General features: G+C 45.2%; 1 protein-coding gene across 2 annotated transcripts in view; it reads right to left on the bottom strand.

Annotated features, from left to right (window-relative positions):
* Positions 1-25,748, bottom strand: part of colec12 (collectin sub-family member 12) — a 204,747-nt gene extending 178,999 nt beyond the window's left edge. Inside the window, exon 1 of one of the 2 annotated variants that reach the window (XM_067979738.1) lies at positions 25,085-25,748. In XM_067979738.1, coding sequence (XP_067835839.1) covers positions 25,085-25,115 — 31 coding nt within the window. In that variant the 5' untranslated portion in view covers positions 25,116-25,748. The remainder of the gene's footprint in view (positions 1-25,084) is intronic. The other variant, XM_067979739.1, reaches the window with a different exon arrangement.
* Between the last annotated feature and the right edge of the window lie 565 nt (positions 25,749-26,313).

The following is a 26,313-nucleotide window of genomic DNA, read 5'->3' as shown; positions in this document are numbered from 1 at the left end:
ACCCGTCAACCATTATCCTTTGCTTCCTGCCACTGAGCCAATTTTGGATCCAATTAGCCACTTTCCCTAGGATCCCATGGGCTTTTACTCTTTTGACCAGTTTGCCATGTGGGACCTTGTCAAAAGCCTTGCTAAAATCCATGTACACTACATCAAATGTGTTACCATCATCGACCCTCCTTGTTACCTTCTCAAAAAATTCAATCAAGTTAGTCAGACCCGGCCTTCCCATAGGAAATCCATGGTGATTGTTCTTGATTAACCAATGCCTTTCTAAATGACGATTTATGCTGTCCCTCAGAATCGATTCCGATAATTTGCCCAACACCGAGGTTAGACTGACTGGCCTATAATTACTCGGTCTATCTCTTTCTCCCTTTTTAAACAATGGTACAACATTAGCAGTCCTCCAATCCTCCGGCACCACACCTGTAGCTAAGGAGGATTGGAAAATGATGGTCAGATCCTCTGCTATTTCTTCCCTTGCTTCTCTTAACAGCCTGGGATACATTTCATCCGGCCCTGGTGATTTATCTACGTTCAAAGATGCCAAGCCCCTTCATACTTCCTCTCTCACAATTTTTATCCCATCCAATATTTCTGTAACTACAATCTCTGCATCGTCCCCCTCTTTTGTGAAGACAGATGCAAAGTATCCATTAAGTACCATGCCCTCATATTCCGCCTCCACATATAGGTTATCTTTTTGGTCTCTAATAGGCCCTACTCTTTCCTTAGTTATCCTTTTGCTCTTTATGTATTTATAAAACATTTTTGGGTTTTCTTTAATTTTACTTGCCAGTATTTTTTCCTGCCCTTTCTTTGCTTTCCTAATTTCCTTTTTAATTTCACCCTTGCACTTTCTATACTCCTCTAGGCTTTCTGCAGTATTGAGCTCTTGGTGTCTGACATAAGCTTCCCTTTTTTGCCTTATCTTACCCTGCATGCTCCTCGTCATCCAGGGGCTCTAGATTTGACAATCCAACCCTTTTTCTTTGTGGGAACATATTTACACTGAACCCCTTGAATCTCACCCTTGAATGTCTCCCACTGCTCTGACACTAACCAATATCTCTCTTTCATGTCAAATGAATGGACTTTGACTTTACTGTTGCAATATATTTTACATATATAAGCTCCATTCTTCTCGTTATTCCCCCATTGTTACGGCTTAATTTGAAGTAGTGTTCCAGATTTGCCTTTTCTATACAGTTTATGATGTTATAAATGCTCCTATGAGATCACTTCTCATTCGTTTCTTTTCAAGGTTGAAAAGCCCAAGTTTCTTCAGTCTTTCCTCGTAACTCAGTCCTTGATGCTAAGGATCAGCCTCATGGTTACTCTCTGAAGCAGCTCTAGGCCTTAACTGTCTGCCTTGTGTCTTAGTGACCAGAACTTCACACAGAATGGATTTTAAGCCTCCTCTTTCAACAACAACTTACATTTATATAGCACCTTTAACAAAGGAAAAAATCCCAAGACGCTTCACAGAATGTAATCAAACAAAAATCAACACCGAGCCAAAGGAAGGAAACATTAGGAGGAATGACTAAAAACAAGTGTGAGAGAGGAGTCTGGTTCTGTTATCCAGCATGCTTTGGGAAATAGGCTAACTGAGGGCAGCAGAGGCTCATTGGTGTGTTTATAACTTGAAGCTGCAAGAACAGCTTTTGAAAAACTGCAATTCCCAAGGAAAGGTGTAACTTATCAGCTTCAAACTTCAAGGTCTGCTAAAAGATAGCCTTGTATGTGTTGTGAATATCTATTGTCTGGAGGATGAGAGCATACCTCCAGACCTAGTACATTTCCAAGAAAAGAATAGGATGAAGTGGGGGGGGGGCGGGATTTGTACAAGACATTCGCACAAACCCAATGTAAGAACAGCCAAAGACCCCAGTTTATTAGAATTCTCAAGACGATCCGTGATATCGGTGCTGATAGGGCGAAGACTATTCAACTTCTCCTGGCACGGAATCACCCCCAGCGGCTGGGATATAAAGGAGAGCGGAGGGCAGAGAGAAAGCGCGGGAATCTCCCCCAGCACCAGGATATAAGGGAGAGCGGAGAGTGGAGAGAAAGTGTGGGAATCCCCCCCAGTGCTGGGATATAAAGGAGAGCGGAGGGCAGAGAGAAACGGGGGAATCTCCCCCAGCGGACAAGATATAAAAGAGAGCAGAGAGCGGAGAAAAAGCACAGGAATTTTCCCCCCCCCCCCAGTGGCAGGGATGTAAAGGAGAGCAGAGAAACAAAGCCGGAATCCCCATTCCCCCAGTGACGGAGATGTAAAGGAGAGTGGAGAGACAGCACAAGGATCCCCCCCACAGTAGCGGGGATGTAAAGGAGAGCAGAGAGACAGCGTGGGGATCTCCCCCCAGTGGCGGGGATGCAAAGGAGAGTGGAGAGACAGCACGAGGATCCCCCTCCCCACCCCCACAGTGGCAGGGATGTAAAGGAGAGCAGAGAGACAGCGCGGGGATCCCCCCCCTCTCCAGTGGCGGGGATGTAAAGGAGAGCGGAGACACAGCGCGGGGATCCCCTCCCAGTGGTGGGGATGCAAAGGAGAGCGGAGAGACAGGACGGGGATCCCCCCCCAGTGGCGGGGATGTAAAGGAGAGCGGAGAGACAGGACGGGGATCCCCCCCCAGTGGCGGGGATGCAAAGGAGAGCGGAGAGACAGGACGGGGATCCCCCCCCTCTCCAGTGGCGGGGATGCAAAGGAGAGCGGAGAGACAGGACGGGGATCCCCCTCCTCTCCAGTGGCGGGGATGTAAAGGAGAGCGGAGAGACAGCGCGGGGATCCCCCTCCTCTCCAGTGGCGGGGATGTAAAGGAGAGCGGAGACACAGCGCGGGGATCCCCCTCCTCTCCAGTGGCGGGGATGTAAAGGAGAGCGGAGACACAGCGCGGGGATCCCCCCCCTCTCCAGTGGCGGGGATGTAAAGGAGAGCGGAGACACAGCGCGGGGATCCCCCCCCAGTGGCGGGGATGCAAAGGAGAGCGGAGAGACAGGACGGGGATCCCCCCCCTCTCCAGTGACGGGGATGTAAAGGAGAGCGGAGAGACAGGACGGGGATCCCCCCCCTCTCCAGTGGCGGGGATGTAAAGGAGAGCGGAGACACAGCGCGGGGATCCCCCCCCAGTGGCGGGGATGCAAAGGAGAGCGGAGAGACAGGACGGGGATCCCCCCCCCTCTCCAGTGACGGGGATGTAAAGGAGAGCGGAGAGACAGGACGGGGATCCCCCCCCTCTCCAGTGACGGGGATGTAAAGGAGAGCGGAGAGACAGGACGGGGATCCCCCCCCTCTCCAGTGACGGGGATGTAAAGGAGAGCGGAGACACAGCGCGGGGATCCCCCCCCAGTGGCGGGGATGCAAAGGAGAGCGGAGAGACAGGACGGGGATCCCCCCCCCTCTCCAGTGACGGGGATGTAAAGGAGAGCGGAGAGACAGGACGGGGATCCCCCTCCTCTCCAGTGACGGGGATGTAAAGGAGAGCGGAGACACAGCGCGGGGATCCCCCCCCTCTCCAGTGACGGGGATGTAAAGGAGAGCGGAGACACAGCGCGGGGATCCCCCCCCAGTGGCGGGGATGCAAAGGAGAGCGGAGAGACAGGACGGGGATCCCCCCCCTCTCCAGTGACGGGGATGTAAAGGAGAGCGGAGACACAGCGCGGGGATCCCCCCCCAGTGACGGGGATGTAAAGGAGAGCGGAGAGACAGGACGGGGATCCCCCCCCCTCTCCAGTGACGGGGATGTAAAGGAGAGCGGAGAGACAGGACGGGGATCCCCCCCCTCTCCAGTGACGGGGATGTAAAGGAGAGCGGAGACACAGCGCGGGGATCCCCCCCCAGTGACGGGGATGTAAAGGAGAGCGGAGACACAGCGCGGGGATCCCCCCCCTCTCCAGTGGCGGGGATGTAAAGGAGAGCGGAGACACAGCGCGGGGATCCCCCCCCCCTCTCCAGTGGCGGGGATGTAAAGGAGAGCGGAGAGACAAAAAAATAATCAAGGAGTGAGGTCAAAGGACAACAGGTAGATGATTGGTTGGTATTTCCTTTTTTTTGCTCTCTAAGTTAGGGCAGTGGGTTAAACAAAGAGCAGGGAGACTATAACTATTATTTTATTAAATTAATAACTTAAACTAGATAAACTAATTAGTTAATAAAACTAAAAATATCGAGGAATAAAAACTTGAACTAATTAAATATATAAAACAAGGTTAGATAGGGATGGCAGGGCAGGTGGTGTGTCGTAACTGCAACATTTGGGAGTTGGTGGAGACCAGTGTGATCCCGAGCAACCACATCTGGGGTAAGTGTCTGCAACTCGAGGAACTTCGGCTCAGACTTGTTGAGCTGGAGTCCGAGCTGCAGACATTGTGATGCATCAGGGAGGGGGAGAGTTTCTGGACATTTTGATCCAGGAGGCAGTCACATCCCTTAGATAGGTAGTAGTTTAGATTTGGTCTGTGGTCAGGGACAGGAGGATGTGACTGGCTGTTATGGGGACCCAGGATGCAGTGATGTGTAATGAGACAGCGTTAATTAGTAATCTCATAGTAAGGGATCCTCTGCAGAAGAGTGATCATAATATGATAGAATTATACATTGAGTTTGAGAATGATGTACTTTAGGCTGAAACTAGAGTCTTAAACTTAAAGCCAATTACATAGGTTTGAGGGGCGAGTTGGCTAAGGCAGATTGGGAAATTACATTAAAAGATATAACGTCAGATAGGCAATCGTGAACATTTAAAGAGATATTTCATAATTCTCAATGAATATACATTCCATTGAGAAATAAAAAACTCCATGGGAAAAGTGATCCATCCGTGGCTAACTATAGAAGTTAAGGATAGTATTAGTTTAAAAGAAAAGGATTATAATGTTGCCAAGAAGAGCAGTTAGCCTGAGGATTGAAAGAGTTTTAGAAACCAGCAAAGGATAACCAAAAAATTGATAAAGAGGGAGAAAATAGAATATGAAAGTAAACTAGCAAGAAATATAAAAATTGTAAGAGCTTCTACAAGTATGTAAAAAGGAAGATAGTAGTGAAAGTAAACGTGGGTCCCTTAGAGGCTGAGACAAGAGAAATTATAATGGAGAATAAGGAAATGGTGGAGACGTTAAACAAATATTTTGTATCTGTCTTCACAATTGAAGACACTAAAAACATACCAGAAATAGTGGGGAACCAAGGGTCTAATGAGGAACATATAGTTAGTGCCAAAACAACAGGAGCTACACGGCCTCTCTGACATCCAAGATGATTTAAAGTGATAGACACCATTTTGGGACTTAACGCTCAACTCAATGCACAGCCTTAACCCCGACCATCTGAACGTGTCTTAGAGTGCCTGGAGGACCCCCCACCAATGCTATTTAAAGGGACTGTGCAGGATTTACAGGTTACTGGCTAGATTATTGCTTCTGGCTGCCAAGACATTTGTAATTGTTTTTGGAGGTCTCCTCAACTTCAATACTAGGACGCGGGGACATAGCCTAATATTTAGATCCAGGATGTGCAGGAGTGAAGTTAGGAAATGCTTCTACATGCAAAGGGTGGGAGACGTTTGGTTCCTCTTCTGCAGAGGCAGTTGATGATAGCTCACCTGTGAATGTTAAATCTGAGATTGTTGGATTTCTGTGAACCAAGGGTATTAAGGGATATGGGGCTAAGGCGGGTATGTGGAGTTAGGTCACAGGTCCACCATGATCTCATTGAATGGTGGAACAGGCTCGAGGGGCTAAATGCCACTGCCACTTGTTGCCTCCTGATATGCGCCACCTTCTCCTGCAAGAAAGAAGGACGTGTGTCTTGGTGATGTGCCTGTCATGGTTGAATAGCTGTCAGTGTGTGTGGCCTGTGAGTTGTGCGTGGGTGGCTCGAAACAGTGATAATGTGTAAGGGTGAGAGGAAGCACTGGTTGGAAGAGTTGAGTATTGATGGAAAGAGTTTGTTGGTATGTGGGGGATGGGGGTGTAGTGTGTGGTGCAGTTGGTAGGATACGCCACTTGACAGTTGACCTCACTCACCTTGACCACTCATGTCAAAACATTGAACTCCTTCGTGCACTGCATTCATGTTCATGATGCGGTGCGCCTGGCACTGACTTCGTCCCCCGCTGCGTTTTGGATATATGTCTGGAGGGCCTCTTGGCCCACCACCCACCCCCCCACCCCCAACCCCGCAGATATAGGATGTCCCTCCTTTTGTCCACCTCTTGCACCAAGGTCCCTAGTGCATCAGCAGAGAACCTTAGTGCATGCACTCTCGCAGGCCTGGTACCAACTCAGATTGGCAGATTGGTGAGGTTTGGAGAGCAGATTGGAGGATGTGGGATTTAGTAGTGCACAACCTTTTTTCAATGTTTTAACATAACTCATCAGTGTGTAAACATAGGGATGGGACCTGCATCTGTGTGCGATGCCTGATCTCCGTTTAGCTAATAAGAGGTACCAGCTACCTTTAAGAGATTTCTAAGAAACATAGAATCATAGAATCATAGAAAATAGGAGCAAGAGTAGGCCATTCGGCCCTTCGGGCCCGCTCCACCATTCAAAATGATCATGGCTGATCGTCTAACTCAGTACCCTGTTCCCGCTTTTTCCCCATATCCCTTGATCCCTTTAGCATTAAGAAATATATCTAGCTCCTTCTTGAAACATCCTCCCTTTAAGAGATTGAGCTACCCCTGCTGGTGGAAAGTGCAAATTGCATTGATTCCACATGCAAGGCCCGGAATGGAACGCTGATTGCAGGTTAGTACTCGGGCTGGCCGAAACTCGGGTCCTGCCTGCGCAGGAGTAAGGGTTGGGGTAATAGCGCATCATGCTACTCGTGCCCAAAAACAGCCCTTATCCAATTTTTCCCCCATAGTAATTAAGATTAATAAAGAAAAAGTACAGGAGAAATTAATGGGACTAAAAGCCAACAAATCCCCTGGACCTAATGGCCTACATCCTATGGTGACAAAAGAGGTGGCTGCAGAGATAGTGGATGCATTGGTCTAATAAAACTCCCTAGATTCTAGATTGGTCCCAATGGATTGGAAGGTAGTAAATGTAACACCACTATTCAAGAAAAGAGGGAGAGAGAAAACAGGGAACTGCAGGCCAATTAGCCTGACATCAGCCATCAGGAAAATGCTGGAATCCATTATTAAGGTGTGCGGATATTACACAGTGTGCTGAGAGTTCGGTACGTGTGGGAGTTGAAGGGTTGATCTCTTTAAATCTAGTGCATATTGCTTCAACTGTTTAAGGTCAATTTAAAAGTTTAAATTTCTAAGTTTCTGTCAGGTGTGGGAGTTGAAGGGTTAATCTCTTTAAATCTAGTGCATATTGCTTCAACTGTTTAAGGTCAATTTAAAAGTTTAAATTTCTAAGTTTCTGTCAGGTGTGGGAGTTGAAGGGTTAATCTCTTTAAATCTAGTGCATATTGCTTCAACTGTTTAAGGTCAATTTAAAAGTTTAAATTTCTAAGTTTCTGTCAGGCTTCAGCAGAGAGCTGCTGTAGCAAGTTAATTGGTCAGCTAGATTCAATTGGTCCCTGAAGGTGGGGCAGGCCTGACTCATCTGAGTCTCAACTGTAGAAATACAGGGGCCTGTCAGTGCGGACTGCACGGTGTGCGGATATTACACAGTGTGCTGAGAGTTCGGTACGTGTGGGAGTTGAAGGGTTGATCTCTTTAAATCTAGTGCATATTGCTTCAACTGTTTAAGGTCAATTTAAAAGTTTAAATTTCTAAGTTTCTGTCAGGTGTGGGAGTTGAAGGGTTAATCTCTTTAAATCTAGTGCATATTGCTTCAACTGTTTAAGGTCAATTTAAAAGTTTAAATTTCTAAGTTTCTGTCAGGTGTGGGAGTTGAAGGGTTAATCTCTTTAAATCTAGTGCATATTGCTTCAACTGTTTAAGGTCAATTTAAAAGTTTAAATTTCTAAGTTTCTGTCAGGCTTCAGCAGAGAGCTGCTGTAGCAAGTTAATTGGTCAGCTAGATTCAATTGGTCCCTGAAGGTGGGGCAGGCCTGACTCATCTGAGTCTCAACTGTAGAAATACAGGGGCCTGTCAGTGCGGACTGCACGGTGTGCGGATATTACACAGTGTGCTGAGAGTTCGGTACGTGTGGGAGTTGAAGGGTTGATCTCTTTAAATCTAGTGCATATTGCTTCAACTGTTTAAGGTCAATTTAAAAGTTTAAATTTCTAAGTTTCTGTCAGGTGTGGGAGTTGAAGGGTTAATCTCTTTAAATCTAGTGCATATTGCTTCAACTGTTTAAGGTCAATTTAAAAGTTTAAATTTCTAAGTTTCTGTCAGGTGTGGGAGTTGAAGGGTTAATCTCTTTAAATCTAGTGCATATTGCTTCAACTGTTTAAGGTCAATTTAAAAGTTTAAATTTCTAAGTTTCTGTCAGGCTTCAGCAGAGAGCTGCTGTAGCAAGTTAATTGGTCAGCTAGATTCAATTGGTCCCTGAAGGTGGGGCAGGCCTGACTCATCTGAGTCTCAACTGTAGAAATACAGGGGCCTGTCAGTGCGGACTGCACGGTGTGCGGATATTACACAGTGTGCTGAGAGTTCGGTACGTGTGGGAGTTAGGAGGTGCTGCTTTGCCTTGCTTTTCTTGCAGAGCGGTAGTGGACCTGAGAGCGGTGAGCGGCGGGAGAGAGCGAGACCAGAGCGGGGATATAAACAGCGCGGAGAGAGCGAGACCGGAGCTTACTCTGAGAGCGAGACTCTGAGACCAGCGGCAGTTCGGGGTGACGTCACCAGTCAGAAAGTGACGCGGCACAGGGGAGGCAGCTGATTGGTGAGTAGGTTCAGGTGAGTATTTCTACCATTTTACTGTAAGTAAAGTAATAAGAAAGGGAAGATCTGCAGGTTTTATAGCAGATAGTGTTTTTTTTAGTGAACCTAGGTCCCTAGTATAGTTAACATTTTCTAATTTCAACGTAATTTAAAAGGGGTAACTCAGCTAAGGCAAGTCATGGCAGCAGACCTCGCACCCGTGATATGCTCCTCCTGCAAGATGTGGGAAGTCATGGACACTACCAGTGTCCCTGCCGACCATGTGTGCGGGAAGTGTGTCCACCTGCAGCTACTGACCGATCGTATCTCGGAGCTGGAGCTGCGGGTGGACTCACTGTGGAGCATCCGCGATGCAGAGAAACTCGTGGATAGCACGTTTAGCGAGTTGGTCACACCGCAGGTAAAGGGTATACAGGCAGGAAGTGAATGGGTGACCACCAGGAAGAGTAAGAGATGCAGGCAGGTAGTGCAGGGGTCCCCTGTGTCCATCCCCCTCTCAAACAGATATGCCACTTTGGATGCTGTTGGGGGGGATGACTTATCAGGGGAAGGCAGCAGCAGCCAACTTCCTGGCACCACGGGTAGCTCTGCTGCACAGGCTGGGAGGAAAAAGAGTGGCAGAGCTATAGTGATAGGGGACTCAATTGTAAGGGGAATAGACAGGCGTTTCTGCGGCCGCAACCGAGACTCCAGGATGGTGTGTTGCCTCCCTGGTGCAAGGATCAAGGATGTCTCGGAGCGGCTACAGAACATTTTGGAGGGGGAGGGCGAACAGCCAGCTGTCGTGGTGCACATAGGCACCAACGATATAGGTAAAAAAGGGGATGAGGTCCTAAAAGCAGAATATAGGGAGTTAGGAGGTAAATTAAAAAATAGGACCTCAAAGGTAGTAATCTCAGGATTGCTGCCAGTGCCACGTGCTAGTCAGAGTAGAAATAGGAGGATATTTCAAATGAATACGTGGCTAGAGGAATGGTGCAAGGGGGAGGGATTCAAATTCCTGGGACACTGGAAACGGTTCTGGGGGAGGTGGGACCAGTACAAACCGGACGGTCTGCACCTGGGCAGGGCCGGGACCGCTGTCCTAGGAGGAGTGTTTGCTAGTGCTGTTGGGGAGGGTTTAAACTAAAGTGGCAGGGGGTTGGGAACCTGAGCAGGGAGAGAGAGGAAAGCGTAACAGGAAGGGACAGAAGGTATGGAGTAATAGGTAAAGTGTTAAAAAAGGAAAAAGCAGGAACTAAGCGTCACAAAACAGATTTGAAAGTTCTTTATCTGAATGCACGTAGCATTCGTAATAAAATGGACGAGTTAACGGCACAAATAACTACGTATGGGTATGATCTTGTGGCCATTACAGAAACATGGCTGCAGGGTGACAACGACTGGGAATTAAATATGCCAGGGTATTTAACAATCAGGAAGGACAGGCAGGAAGGAAGGGGAGGTGGGGTGGCTATGTTAATAAAGGAAGGAATCACTGTAATACAGAGAAATGATATTGGGACAAAGCATCAAGATAATGAAACAGTTTGGGTGGAGATAAGGAATAATAAGGGAAAAAAAACATTAGTGGGCGTAGTATATAGGCCTCCTAATAGTTGCAACTCTGCTGGAAGAAGTATTAATCAGGAGATAGTCGGGGCATGTAATAAGGGAACAGCCATAATTATGGGGGATTTTAATTATCATATTAACTGGACAAATCAAATTGGGCAGAGCAGCCTTGAGGACGAGTTCATTGAGTGCATCAGGGATGGATTTCTTGAGCAGTATGTAACTGATCCTACAAGGGGGCAGGCAACCTTGGACCTGGTCCTGTGTAATGAGTCAGGATTAATTAATAATGTCCTAGTTAAGGATCCCCTTGGAACGAGCGACCACAACATGGTTGAATTCCATATCCAATTAGAGGGTGAGAAGGTTGATTCTCAAACAAGCGTACTGAGCTTGAATAAAGGAGACTATGATGGTATGAGAGCGGAATTGATTAAAGTGGACTGGGAAAATAGATTAAAGGGTAAGACGGTACATGAGCAGTGGTGTTCATTTAGGGAGTTATTTTACAACTTTCAAAATAAATATATTCCACTGAGGAAAAAAGGGTGTAAAAGAAATGACAGCCACCCGTGGCTAAGTAAAGAAATCAAGGATAGTATCCGACTAAAAACAAGGACATATAAGGTAGCCAAACTTAGTGGGAGGATAGAAGATTGGGAATTCTTCAAAAGACAGCAAAAAGTAACTAAAGGATTGATTAAGAAAGGGAAGTTAGATTATGAAAAGAAATTAGCAAAAAATATAAAAACAGATAGCAAGAGTTTCTATAGTTATATAAAAAGAAAAAGGGTGGCTAAGGCAAACATAGGTCCCTTAGAGGATGAGACCGGGAAATTAATGGTGGGAAACATGGAGATGGCAAAAATGCTGAACAAATATTTTGTTTCAGTCTTTACAGTAGAGGACACTAAGAATATCCCAACACTGGACAAACAGGGGACTCTCGGGGGGGAGGAGCTAAATACGATTAAAATCACTCAGGAGATGGTACTCAGTAAAATAATGGGACTCAAGGCGGATAAATCCCCTGGACCTGATGGCTTCCATCCTAGGGTCTTGAGGGAAGTGGCAGTAGGGATTGTGGATGCTTTGGTGATAGTTTTCCAAAATTCCCTGGACTCAGGAGAGGTCCCGGCAGATTGGAAAACTGCTAATGTAACACCGTTATTTAAAAAGGGTAGTAGGCAGAAGGCTGGAAATTATAGGCCAGTTAGCTTAACATCTGTGGTGGGTAAAATTTTGGAGTCTATTATTAAGGAGACAGTAACGGAACATTTAGATAAGCATAATTTAATAGGACAAAGTCAGCATGGCTTCATGAAGGGGAAGTCATGTCTGACAAATTTGCTTGAGTTCTTCGAGGATATAACGTATAGGGTGGATAAAGGGGAACCAGTGGACGTAGTGTATTTAGACTTCCAGAAGGCATTCGACAAGGTGCCACATGAAAGATTATTACTTAAGATAAAAAATCACGGGATTGGGGGTAATATTCTGGCATGGGTGGAGGATTGGTTATCAAACAGGAAGCAGAGAGTTGGGATAAATGGTTCATTTTCGGACTGGCAACCAGTAACCAGTGGTGTTCCACAGGGGTCGGTGCTGGGTCCCCAACTCTTTACAATCTATATTAACGATTTGGAGGAGGGGACCGAGTGCAACATATCAAAATTTGCAGATGATACAAAGATGGGAGGGAAAGTAGAGAGTGAGGAGGACATAAAAAACCTGCAAGGGGATATAGACAGGCTGGGTGAGTGGGCGGAGATTTGGCAGATGCAATATAATATTGGAAAATGTGAGGTTATGCACTTTGGCAGGAAAAATCAGAGAGCAAGTTATTTTCTTAATGGCGAGAGACTGGAAAGTACTGCAGTACAAAGGGATCTGGGGGTCCTAGTGCAAGAAAATCAAAAAGTTGGTATGCAGGTGCAGCAGGTGATCAAGAAAGCCAACGGAATGTTGGCTTTTATTGCTAGGGGGATAGAATATAAAAACAGGGAGGTATTGCTGCAGTTATATAAGGTATTGGTGAGACCGCACCTGGAATACTGCATACAGTTTTGGTCTCCATACTTAAGAAAAGACATACTTGCTCTCGAGGCAGTACAAAGAAGGTTCACTCGGTTAATCCCGGGGATGAGGGGGCGCACATATGAGGAGAGGTTGAGTAGATTGGGACTCTACTCATTGGAGTTCAGAAGAATGAGAGGCGATCTTATTGAAACATATAAGATTGTGAGGGGTCTTGATCGGGTGGATGCAGTAAGGATGTTCCCAAAGATGGGTGAAACTAGAACTAGGGGGCATAATCTTAGAATAAGGGGCTGCTCTTTCAAAACTGAGATGAGGAGAAACTTCTTCACTCAGAGGGTGGTAGGTCTGTGGAATATGCTGCCCCAGGAAGCTGTGGAAGCTACATCATTAGATAAATTTAAAACAGAAATAGACAGTTTCCTCGAAGTAAAGGGAATTAGGGGTTATGGGGAGCGGGCAGGAAATTGGACATGAAGCTGAGTTCGGATCGGTCAATGCCCTGTGGGTGGCGGAGAGGGCCCAGGGGCTATGTGGCCGGGTCCTGCTCCGACTTCTTGTGTTCTTTAGATTTGTGGTTGGGATCAGATCAGCCATGATCTTATTAAATGGCGGAGCAGGCTCGAGGGGCCGATTGGCCTACTCCTGCTCCAATTTCTTATGTTCTTATGTTCTTATGGTAACAGGGCACTTAGAAAATCATAATATGATTTAGGCAGAGTCAAAATAGCTTTATGAAAGGGAAATCATGTTTGACAAATCTATTAGAGTTTTTTGAGGATGTAACTATCAGGGTAAATAAAGGGGAACCAGTGGGTGTAATATATTTGGATTTTCAAAAGGCATTTGATAAGGTGCCACACAAAAGGTTGTTACACAAGATAAGGGCTCATTGGGTTGGGGGTAATATATTAGCATAGATAGAGGATTGGTTAACGGACAGAAAACAGAGAATAGGAATAAACAAGTCATTTTCAGGTTGGCAGGTTGTAACTAGTGGGGTGCCGCAAGGATCACTGCTGGGGCTTCAGCTATTTACAATCTATATTAATGACTTAGATGAAGGGACCGAGTGTAATGTATCCAAGTATGCTGTGGATACAAAGCTAGGTGGAAATGTAAGCTGTGAGGAGGACATAAAGAGTCTCCAAAGGCATATAGACATGTTAAGTGAGTGGGCAAGAAGGTGGCAAATGGAGTATAATGTGAGGTTATTCACTTTAGTAGGAAGAATAGAAAAACAGAATTTTTTTATATGGTGAGAAACTATTAAATGTGGTGTTCAGAGGGATTTGGGTATCCTTGTTCACAAAACACAGAAAGTTAACATGCAGGTACAGCAAGCAATTAGGAAGGCAAATGGTATGTTGGCCATTATTGCAAAGGGGTTTGAGTACAAGAGTAAGGAAGTCTTGCTGCAATTGTACAGGGCTTTGATGAGACTACACCTGGAGTTTACAGTTTTGGGCTCCTTACCCAAGGAAGGATATAATGCCTTAGAGGCAGTACAACGAAGGTTCACTAGATTGATTCCTGGGATGAGAGGGTTGTCCTATGAGGAGAGATTAAGTAGAATAGGCCTATACTCTCTGGAGTTTAGAAGAATGAGAGGTGATCTCATTGAAACATAAAAGATTCTGAGAGGGCTTGACAGGACAGATACTGAGACACTGTTTCCCCTGGCTGGAGAGTCTAGAACTAGGGAGCATAGTCTCAGGATAAGGGGTCGGCCATTTAGCACTGAGATGAGGAGAAATTTCTTCACTCAGAGGGTTGTGAATCTTTGGAATTCTATACCCCAGAGGGCTGTGGATGCTCAGTGATTGAGTAGATTCAAGGCTGAGATTGTTAGATTTTTGGACTCTAATAGAATCAAGAGATATGGAGATTGGGCAGGAAAGTGGAGTTAAGATCAGCCATGATCTTATTGAATGGCGGAGCAGGCTCGAGGGGCCATATGGCCTACTCCTCCTCCTATTTCTTATGTTCTTATGGCACTGCTGTAGTAAGTTTATGTTTAGGCAAACCCATGTATGTCTTATATCATTGCTTATAATTGGTGGCATATTTATGTTTAAATAGGTGAATAAAACTATCTCTTTCAAGTTCAGTGGCCGGACTATTTTATCAATACCGAGTGGACAAGTAAGATTAAAGGCACTCACAGCATGATCAAAGAGATGGGTTTTAAGGAGGGTCTTTAAGAATGAGAGGGAGGTGAAGAGACAGAGAGGTGTAAGGAGGGAATTCTGGCGGTTAATGGCTAGACTGTTGAAGGCACATCCGCCAATGGTGGGGCGAGGGGATTTCAGGATGCACAAAAGGCCAGAGTTGGAGGAACACATAGTTCTCGGAGGACTGTATGGCTGGAGAAGATTGCACAGATAGGGAGGGGTGATGCCATGAGGAGGATGAGAATTTTAAATTTGAAGTGTTGGGGGACTGGGAGCCAATGTAGGTTAGCGGGCACAGGGGTGATGGATGAGTGGGATGGTGGGCGATAGGATATGGACAGCAAAGTTTTGGATGTCCTGAAGTTTAAGAAGGGTGCAGGATGGGAGGCCAGCCAAAAGGGCATTGGAATAGTTGATCCTGGAGGTGGTAAAGATATGGATGAGGATTTCGGCAGCAGATGGGCTGAGGCAGGGGCGGAGACAGGTGATGTGATGGAGGTGGAAGTAGGAGGTCTTTGTGATGGTGAGGATATGGGGTTGTAAACCCAGCTCTGGGTCAAATGGGACACTGAGTTTGCAAGCAATCTGGTTCAGCCTGAGACAGTGCCCGGGGAGGGGGTGGATTGAGTGACAAGTGTCCAGAGTTTGTGGCAAGGTCCAAAAATGATCGCTTCAGTCTTCCCAATGTTTAACTGGAGGAAATTGCAGCTGATCCAGGACTGGATGTCAGACAAGCAGTAGAGCTGGGTCTCATCAGCGTAAATGTGGAACATGACGTCATGTCTTCGGATGATGCCGCCAAGGGGTAGCTTATAGATGAGGAAGAGTAGAGGCCAAGGATAGATCCTTGGGGGACTACAGAGGTAACCGGGTGGAGATGACTGGCTATGGTTGGAAAGGCAAGAGTGGAACCAAACTAGACTAGTCCCACTGAATTGGACAACAGAGGGGAAGCATTGGAGGAGGATGGTATGGTCAACCATGTTAAAGGCTGCAGAGGTGTCAAGAACAATGAGGATTGTGTACCATGATGAATACTTCGCATCCGTCTTCATTAGAGAAAAGGATATTTTTTTATTTGTTCATGAGATATGGGTGTCGCTGGTAAGGCCGGCATTTATTGCCCATCCCTAATTGCCCTTGAGAAGGTGGTGGTGAGCCGCCTTCTTGAACCACTGCAGTCTGTGTGGTGAAGGTTCTCCCACAGTGCTGTTAGGTAGGGAGTTCCAGGATTTTAACCCAGCGACGATGAAGGAGCTGCGATATATTTCCAAGTCGGCATGGTGTGTGACTTGGAGGGGAATGTGCAGGTGGTGTTGTTCCCGTGTGCCTGATGTCCTTGTCCTTCTAGGTGGTAGAGGTCGCGCATTTGGGAGGTGCTGTCGAAGAAGGATGCTGCCATAGTAGCAGTAAAGGAGGAGGTAGTAGTGATATTGGATAGGATTAAAAATAGATAAACAGGAGGTACTTAAAAGGTTAGCAATACTCAAAGTAAAAAAGTCAGCCGGTCCAGGTGGGATACATCCTAGGTTACTGAAGGAAGTAAGGGTGGAAATTGGGACGGCTCTGGCTACAATCTTCTGATCCTCCTTAGATTTGGGAATGATGCTGGAAGACTTGAATACTTTGCGTCTGTCTTCACAAAAGAGGGGGACGATGCAGAGATTGTAGTTAAGGAGGAGGAGTGTGAAATATTGGATGGGATAAACATAGTGAAAGAGGGAGTATTAAGGGGTTTAGCATCTTTGAAAGTAGATAAATTGCCAGGCCCGGATGAAATGTATCCCAGGCTGTTAAGAGAAGCAAGGGAGGAAATAGCAGAGGCTCTGACCATCATTTTCCGATCCTCCCTGGCTACAGACGTGGTGCCGGAGGATTGGAGGACTGCTAACGTTGTACCATTGTTTAAAAAGTTAGAAAAGGATAGGACCTAGTAATTACAGGCCAGTCAGTCTAACCTCCGTGGTGGGCAAACTATTGGATTCAATTCTGAGAAACAGTATAAACTGTCATTGAGAAAGGCATGGATTAATCAAGGACAGTCAGCATGGATTTGTTAAGGGAATGTTGTATCTGACTAACTTGATTGAATTATTTGAGGAGGTAACAAGGAGGGTCGATGAGGGTAACATGTTTGATGTAGTGTACATGGATTTTAGCAAGGTATTTGACAAGGTCCCACGTGGCAAACTGGTCACAAAAGTAAAATCCCATGGGATCCTAGGAAAAGTGGCTAGTTGGATCCAAAATTGGCTCAGTGACAGGAAACAAAGGGTAATGGTTGACGGGTGTTTTTGTGACTGGAAGGCTGTTTCCAGTACTAGGTCCCTTGCTTTTTGTGGTATATATTAATGGTTTGGACTTGAATGTGGGGGCTTGATCAAGAAGTTTGCAGATGATACAAAAATTAGTCATGTGGTTGATAGTGAGGAGGAAAGCTGTAGACTGCAGGAATATAGCAATAGATTGGTCAGGTGGGCAGAAAAGTGGCAAATGGAATTCAATCCAGAGAAGTGTGAGGTGACACATTTGGGGGGGCAAACAAGGCTAGGGAGTACACAATAAATGGGAGGATACTGAGAGGTGTAGAGGTACAAAGGGTCCTTGGAGTGCATGTCCACAGATCCCTGAAGGTAGCAGGACAGGTAGATAAGGTGGTTAAAAAGGCACATAGGATACTTTCCTTTATTAGCCGAGGCATAGAATATGAGAGTAGGGAGGTCATGCTAGAACTGTATAAAACACTGGTTAGGTCACAGCTTGAGTAGTGCGAACAGTTCTGGTCACCACATTACAGGAAAGATGTGATTGCACTAGAAAGGATAGAGGAGATTTATGAGGATGTTGCCAGGGCTGGAGAATTTTAGTTATGAGAAAAGATTGGGTAGGCTGGGGTTGTTTTCTTTGGAACAAAGGAGGCTGAGGAGAGATTTAATTGAGATATATAAAATTATGATGAGACTAGATCGAGTGGACAGGGAGGACCGATTTCCCTTAGCAGAGGGGTCAGTGTCCAGGGGGCATAGATTTAAAGTAATTGATAGAAGGATTAGAGGGGAGCTGAGGAGAAATGTTTTCACCCAGAAGGTGGTGGGGGTCTGGAACTCACTGCCTGAAAGGGTGGCAGAGGCAGAAACCCTCAACTCATTTAAAAAGTACTTGGATGTGCACTTGAAGTGCCGTAACCTACAGGGTTACAGACCAAGTGCTGGAAAGTGGGGTTAAACTGGCTAGCTCTTTTTCGACAGGCACGAACACGATGGGCCAAATGGCCTCCTTCTGTGCCGTAACTATCTATGATTTTAAGACTGGAGGATTGCAAATGTCATACTCCTGTTCAAAAAAAAGAGAGCGATAAACCCGGCAATTACAGACCAGTCAGCCTAACGTCGGTGGTGGGGAAATTTTTGGAGATAATAATCCGGGACTAAATTAATTGGCACTTGGAAAAGTATGGGCTAATAAATGAAAGTCAGCACGGATTTGTTAAAGGAAAATCGTCTTTGCCTAACTTGATTGTGTTCTTTGATAAAGTAACAGAGAAAGTTGATGAGGATAATGCAGTTGATGTTGTACGCACTTTCAAAAGGCATTTGATAAAGTACCACATAATAGACTTGTTAGCAAAATTAAAGCCCATGGGAGTAAAGGGGCAGTGGTAGCGTGGATACAAAATTGGCTATGGGACAGAAAGCAGCGAGTAATGGTGAACGGTCATTTTTCAGACTGGAGGGAAGTATATAGTGGTGTTGCCCAGCGGTCATTATTAGGACCACTGCTCTTTTTGATATATATTAATGAGCTGGACTTGGTTATAGAGGGAATAATTTAAAAGTATGCAGATGGCACAAAACTCAGAAATGTAGGAATATATTGGAAGAATGTATAGAAATGTAGGAATATATAATGTGGAGGATAGTAAGAGTCTTCAGGAGAACATCGACAGACTGGTGAAATGGGCAGACGAAATTTAACGAAGAGAAGTGTGAAGTGATGCATTTTGGTAGGAAGAATTAGGAGAGGCAATATAAACTAAATGGTACAATTGTAAAGGGGACGCAGGAACAGAGAGACCTGGGAGTGCACATACACAAATCTTTGATGGTTGCAGGACAAGTTGAGAAGGCTGTTAAAAAGCATATGGGATCCTGGGCTTTATTAATAGAGGCATAGGGCTCGATATTACCAGGGCTGCGGGTTCGCGGCGGTGGGGCTATCGGGCGTGTGGGTAACACGCCCTGTGAAATTAGTCAGCCACCCGCGCGATCGCAGCCCAATTGGATCCACTTACCTTGTCTTCCGGGTTCCCCACTGCTGATTTGCGAGTCGGGCGGGCTGCGCATGCGCAGTAAGATCTGTCAGCTGGAGGAGCTCTATTTAAAGGGGCAGTCCTCCACTGACAGATGCTGCAACAAATAGAAAAAATTACAGCATGGAGCAGCCCAGGGGGAAGACTGCTCCCAGTTTAATGATGCCTCACTCCAAGTATCAATACATGGGGTGAGGAGGAGGGGGGAGGACAGAGATCTTCCCCCCGGCGGGCGGGAGGAAGCGGCCTGCCTCTGCCACCAGGAAGGCCTGGCTCGAGGTGGCAGAGGAGGTCACCTGCACCACCAACATATCGCCCACCTGCATACAATGCAGGAGGCGCTCCAATGACCTCAGTAGGTCAGCCAAAGTGAGTACACTTACTCATTCCCCTACACTCTGTCTGCCACATCACCGCCCCCACCCCACACCTCCTTCTGCACTGCCAACACTACTCTGTCACATCACCCCTCATACCCACTCAAATCTCATCCTCATCTTACCTGCACTTACTCACCTCGCCAGTACTCATCCCACCACTACCACTCAACCCAATCCTCATACAATCTCATGGCTCTATCTCATACTCACCCTCTCGTGCATCTCTTTCGCGGTCACCCTCACTCAACCTGCCATTACCTGTGCTGCAGCCACAGGGCATGCATCACATATGTGCAGTAGGCAGCGTAAGGCAAACGTGTCGTGAGCATGAAAGGGATGCACAAGGGTGTTTGAGGGTTTGTCATGGTTGTTACTTATATTGAATTTCTGACCAACTCACATTACATATTATATTGTCACCACTACTGCCATGTCTTTGCGAATCTTGTCTGGTTTGTGCAATAATGCCCTTTCCTGAGGATCACTATGAAGACCCACAACTGATGCCACCCATTGTGTCACTGCAGAGTGGGTGTAGGTGTATTTGCAGGGCTCTTTTGTGCAGACGGCTGAGAGACATCGGCGATGTCCCCAGTTGCACCCTGGAAGGATGCGGAGGAGAAATTGTTGAGGGCAGTGGTGACTTTGACAGCGACAGGTAAGAAGATGGTGCTCGGGCCAGCCAAGAGCAGCTTGGCATGAAGGAGGCTGCAGATGTCCACGCCTACATGTCGAGTGACTCTGAGCCTCCGTGTGCACTGCTGCTCAGAGAGGTCCAGGAAGCTGAGCCTCGGTCTGTGGACCCTGTGGCGAGGGTAGTGCCCTCTGCGACGCATCTCTCTCTGCGGTAGCCCTCCCTCCTGCTGTGGAGGTGGATGTGTCACAGCACTCTGTTGTGGAGCTCCACATGTCAGAGGTGGACGGCGTGGATGGCGAGGCTGCTGATGCTGTTTGCCCTCCGAGGAGGTCATAACTGCAGCTACGGCGGCCCCCATCTGGAAAATGTACATCTGAGGGGGTCCGCAAGGTAGGTACATGTCTCTGGACCCCGGGGTAAGTGTGCAAGTTGGTGACTTTGATTGTCAGGAGGAGGGTGGTGGAGGCCAAACTTTGTCCCAAGTGACAGAGTGGCCTCCTGCAATGAGTGAGGGTCTCCCTGCCACCCCCCCCCCACCTATCAAATGGACCTTTGCAGCTGCCACAGGCTGATGGCTACAACAGGTCCATTTGAACTGGGAGTGTTTCCCCCAGTATGGGAAACAGTCCCAGTTTGCTATAAAATCCCACCCCTCCTCACATTTAATGACCTGAACAAGCAAAATAAATACCTTCAAGTGGAACCCTGCTGGCTTTAATTGCCTGCGGGATTCCCACCAGCGGGGGCTACGCGCGCACGCCGGCGCGTCAGTGGGGAACCCGGAAGTGGGCGGGTTGGAGCCGGGCTCCTGACCCGCTCCGGGATTCTCTGATTTTCGGAGCCCCCCACCAGGAACGCACCCGATAGCGGGTGCTAAAATGATGCCCATAGAGTACAAAAGCAAGGAAGTTATGCTGAATCTTTATAAAACACTGGCTAGGCCTCAGCTGGAGTATTGCGTTCAATTCTGGGCACCTCACTTTAGGAAGGATGTCAAAGCCTTAGGGAAGGTGCAGAAGAGATTTATTGGAATGGTACCAGGGATGAGGGACTTCCGTTATGTGGAGAGATTGGAGAACCTGAGGTTGTCCTCCTTAGAACAGAGAAGGTTGAGGGCAGATTTGATATAAGTTTTAAAAATTATGAACAGTTTTGATAGAGTAAATAAGGAGAAACTGTTTCCAGTGGCAGAAGGGTCGGTAACCGGAGGACACAGATTTAAGGCGATCGGCAAAAGAGCCAGAGGCGACATGAAGAAACATTTTTTTGATGCAATGTGTTGTAATGATCTGGAATGCACAGCCTGAAAGGGTGGTGGAAGCAGATTCAATAATAACTTTCAAAAGGGAATTGGATAAATACTTGAAGGGTAAAAATTTACAGGATTATGGGGAAAGAGTAGGGGAATGGGAAAATTGGATAGCTCTTTCAAAGAGCTGGCATAGGCATGATGGTCCAAATGACCTCCTCCTGTGCTGTACCTGCTATGATACTATGATCAGTCACAGAGGATGTCATCTGTGACTTTGATTAGGACTATTTCAGGGCTGTGGAGAGATTCAAGCATGGAGTTGTAGGAAAGATGAGCATGGATTTCAGTGGTAACAATACATTCAAGGACTTTGAAGAGGAAAAGGAGGTTGAAGATGGGGTGGTAGTTTCAAATTCAATTCATTTCAATCCCAGGAACCTCTGTCACCCATCTTTTTCCTCCAGATTCAGTCTGCAAGTATGTGTAGTTCCCAGCTCGGCTTTCAGACTAGGTATGTTGGCATTCCCTAGTTCCCAGCTCGATCCCCTTCCTGCCAAGTCGGTCAAACCCCCCCCCACCTCGTTAGGCAAACTTAGCTCCACCTCTGGTTTGTGTGTGATCAAAGTAATTTCAGGCTCACAATATGATTCTTGCCCTGTTCATTATAAGTTATCTTCATCCATTATCATAATTATTCTGCACATTCATTAATATGTTACTCTTCAAAATTGAGTTTCAATAAAAATTAAAATGATCTGACTGACAAAAGCTATATGGTTTTATCTGAAAAGTCTTAAATGAAGCCTTGCTTTCCAAGGAGGGCTCATACAGCCAAGGTTGATGATTATCGATATCATTAATCAGGCATTAGATTTGAACACTCGGGTGTGGAGTTAATTTATGATTCACAAACCATTCATAATTATATCCATTAAATTTCCTTTGTCCCAATCATAATGGAAAAGTATAATCCAATTTATATTGTTCCAATTGAATAGTCCTTCTGAAGCCATCATAGAAATAGATAGGCCAGAAAGACTCTGGTGAACTGCCATGTAAGATTAGTATTTAGGGAGCTTGTGCCAAGTCCATTTGACATTGAAGATTAGCACAGCAGATATCACTATCTGTTATTTTGTATCTTACAAGGAGAGATAGATCAGCCTGTAACTCATGTCATTTCTATTGTTCACATATCCATTTGCTGTTTGATGAATCTGTTTGGTAGGAGGGGAATTGCATGTCAGCAGCCCTATTTTGAAAGTATTTTATGTAAATCTTGATAATCACCAGGACTTTTGAATTAAAGTATTTTGTAGACATTCACAAGGATGCATGTGGGTAACGTGATTCTCAGTTAATCTATGGAGTTTAGATTTCCCGTTGGAACTAAGGTGGTAAATTTCCATAGGGATTCTCCGGATTAGCCTCTATAACTTTGGTTTTTGCACAGTTTCTGTGGGGTTTCAAAGGATTGTGTGTCAAAGTTACAGTGGGAGATTTGGAGAACACCCACAGAAATTCGTCCATAAGCGTTTTGTTATGGGAATTCTTTCATGTTACAGTTAGATCTTTGAAGTCAGCTTTATGCGGTGGAGAGTTCTTTGCTAGCTCCTTGCTGGAGCAATCCAAAACTAATCCCACTACAATGCTACCTTCTCAGAGCCCTGTATCTTCCTCTGCTTCTAATGTTTATCTGCTCTTCCCTTAAAAAATGCAATGGTATCTGCATCAAACACTCTGGGGTAGATTTTGGTCTGTGCCCTTTTTCTTCCAGAGCCTTCAGCATCTTCCTATCGAGTGTGTTTTCCCATTCCTTGTTTTTCCTCCCAAAATGCATTACTTCCCACTTCTCTGCATTAAATTGCAACTGCCCCTTGCCTGCCCATTCACTAACCTGTTGATGTCTTCCCAAAGTCTTTTATAGTCCTCCTCGTTGTTTGACAAACCCCCTACTTTTATGTTGTCAGTAAATTGTCATATTGTGCTCTATTTGCTTATGTCTATATCATCTATTTATAAAAAAATCAAGAACAAAAATGGACCTAACACTGACCCTGTGGTATACCAATTCCATCCTTTCTCCAATCCAAGTAATACTTATTAACCCTAACTCTTTGTTTACTGCCTGGCAGCCAACTTTCTGCCCATTACAGTTGCATTTCCTTTTATAACCACATACCCAAATTTTTGTATCACACCACCTGTGAGGCACTTTATTGAACACATTGAGAATCCAGTCACACTACACCTACTTAATATTCCCTTTATCTATACAGTCACTCTTTAAAAAGAATTCTATTAAGTTTGTCAAACATAACTTGCCTATAACAAACCCTTGATTAGCCCATGCGTCCCTAAATGCTCACCAGTTTGATTTTAATTGATGGATTAAGAGTTTGTCCACAACTAGGTTAGAAGGGTGCACCAACTGGCAGACCTGGTTCTGGTCCTTGATGACAACCTCCTTCCATTACTTCAAACCAGAGATAAGTTTGCCAAGAAGGCAACAATCAGCACATTTTATGGAGGTACAATTATGAATACCAGAGAAATAGAATTATGTTATATTTATGTCACTACTGGAAATTCCAGCTCTTTATCCATGTGATGAAGAAATTTTGAAACACTTTTCTTTGGGAAGAAAGATCAGGCAAAGGGGACTGGAGTTAGTCGTGAACTTCTGGATTTTTTAAAAATTTCTAGCATTTCAAGCTAGTTTCTTGATATATTGCTTTATCGCACTTGACTATAAAAGCAGTTCAAATTGGCTAAGTGTCAAGAGGGGATTGCTTCCTCGCTTGCAACCCCCCCCCCCCCCCTCCCCCCTCCCCAATTTACAAACAGCTCACTTATGATCCACCACGCTGGCAATGTGGGTTCCTCTGTTTCTCAGTCAGATCCAGAACTCGTTTTGCTAAAGTGGCATCGCTGTAATTTACTGACGCTGTTGAGTTTGTTTACGGTGACAACACTGTCAACCGTGCCAGCAACAATCTTCTAACGTCGTTTTGTGGAGAACCATATGCTTGCATTGCAACACCGAGTCTAAATACTGCTGGGTTTGTAAATGAAGACAATACAGATCTTTGATAGAAATCTTCTAAAAACAAAATATTACTTCTGATGAATAAATAAGTTCAATTAAGAACCGCAAACACAGGGTTATTGCGCAGGTTAGCAAGCAAGGGAAACAAAATAGGAGTGGGGCATGCATGGGCGAGACCGTTAACGAAGAAACCGGGACCATCTTTTCATAGGAACTCTTGAACTATAAAGTTTTCCTTTGTAAAGTCTGGATACTGCATTTACTGGAGAGATTTGGAAGCCACGCTAAGCTGCCAAATAACTTTAACTCCGTTCTAGTACCGCTGGCACATAATTACTACCAGATGTTTTTTTAAAAAAGCCAATTAAAAGACATTGCAAAAGCCGAGGTCAAAATTCCTGCTTTCAGAATGTAGAGTAAACAACACGACTGGGGGTGGGGTGCGGAGATGTCAGATTTCGAAAGGCGAACCATTATTATTCATTAAGACAAAGTTTCGGAACATTTATGAATAAAATTTACACATTCTCCTCCCACATAAAAACAGCAGGAGGGAACATCGAAACCCGACACATCGCGAAGTGGGGAAAGTTCACCACAATATTAAATAGAAATAATTAATATTTTTTTTAAAAAGACTTCATGCCAGATGTGTCATATAAACAACTGGTCAATTTTGACAAAATGAACGAGGTAACGAGTGTAATTTAATACTTAACGTTTTCTAAATTTTGCTGATTTTGCATTAAAATAATCACAAAGCACACAACAAATTTCAACGCACTCATCAAAACATAACAATCCATTAGATTTCTCACATTAAATTTGAAAACGAACGGAATGAGTTTCCTAAGTAATGTAAAATTTCGCTCTAACTTTGAACCTACCTTTCATTTTGGCGGCGAAGAAGAGGCTCATTAAAAACAGAAAAAAATCTGATCGTTCCAAAAAAAAATAAAACTATTGTTTTTTAATTTTTCTTTGTCTCTTTCATGGTAGAACTTTGTACAAGTATCAATTTCCTACAATTGCGAAACAAGCATTTCAGCGCTGAGATATAACACTTTCTTGGGGTTTTCTTAAGTTTAAAAACATAAAATAAATCAATAAAAATATGTAACGCTAAAGTTCAAATATCTGCTGGTTCCAGTAAGTATTGAAAGAGTCAGCAAACGACAATTGAGTGTCTCGCCAATCGATGCTGTCTCGCTCTCTTGGATTACAAACTGCAGTAAGCAAAGTGTCTGGACGTTTGAAGGTTTTAAGTAGAAGTTTTTATCCACTGGCTGCAATCAGACCACAAAAATGTAAAACGTAAAAGGAAGTCCCTAGCCTCTCTTCTAGCACGTGTTTTCATCATCTGCCTGCTCTCCCTGCACTTGTTTACAGTGGGGATGAACGCAGATTCCGCTAGGGCCCCAGGTAATGCTTTGGGCGAATACCAACGGATGGTATGTCCCGATCATATTACACATTACTTGACTCATAAGAAAAAACTGGCGCAATGAAATCTGGTTTGCATTTGGCTTCAAAGTGCTAAAAGTCATAACTTTTGCAGGCTGTACTCTCGAGTTGTTCTTTACGAAAACACTCCTGTTGTGTTTTTGACAGGTATTGAAATCGTCCTGGGTGCTGTCAAAACAAAACATAAATTTTAAAAAAAAGGGCGGATATATTGAAATTTGCTGCCATTTTGTTATATTATAATAAATATTGTTTCATAGTGTCACAAGATGAAGCGGGCCCAGGACCCAGTGATCAATTAGACACACAGACTCGAGTTTAATGTTTAAAACAAGGTGAGGTGTATTCACCCACAGCAAAGAACAAAGCAGGAATTACTTTCCAGCATATACCTTCTCACTCAGCTTCTTTCTCTCCAACCTCTTTGAATTGAACTATTTCCCTGCCTTTTTGCCTTCCAGATTGGGAATCCTTCCTGATTAAAGGCAATTAAGGTTAACAGTTTCTTAAAGCTATACTGTCTTGCCTTGGTCATTGTGACATTTTATACCGTTTCTTAAAGCTGTACCCCTATCACGGATACAGAGCTCTCAAAAGCCTATGCCTCACATCGGCCCTGTCTCACTGTTACATATCCCCCCCACCAGCAAAG

This window comes from Heptranchias perlo, chromosome 3 (genome assembly GCF_035084215.1).
Source record: "Heptranchias perlo isolate sHepPer1 chromosome 3, sHepPer1.hap1, whole genome shotgun sequence".
Taxonomy (NCBI): Eukaryota; Metazoa; Chordata; class Chondrichthyes; order Hexanchiformes; family Hexanchidae; genus Heptranchias; species Heptranchias perlo.
This window is presented reverse-complemented; position numbering and strand designations above follow the sequence as displayed.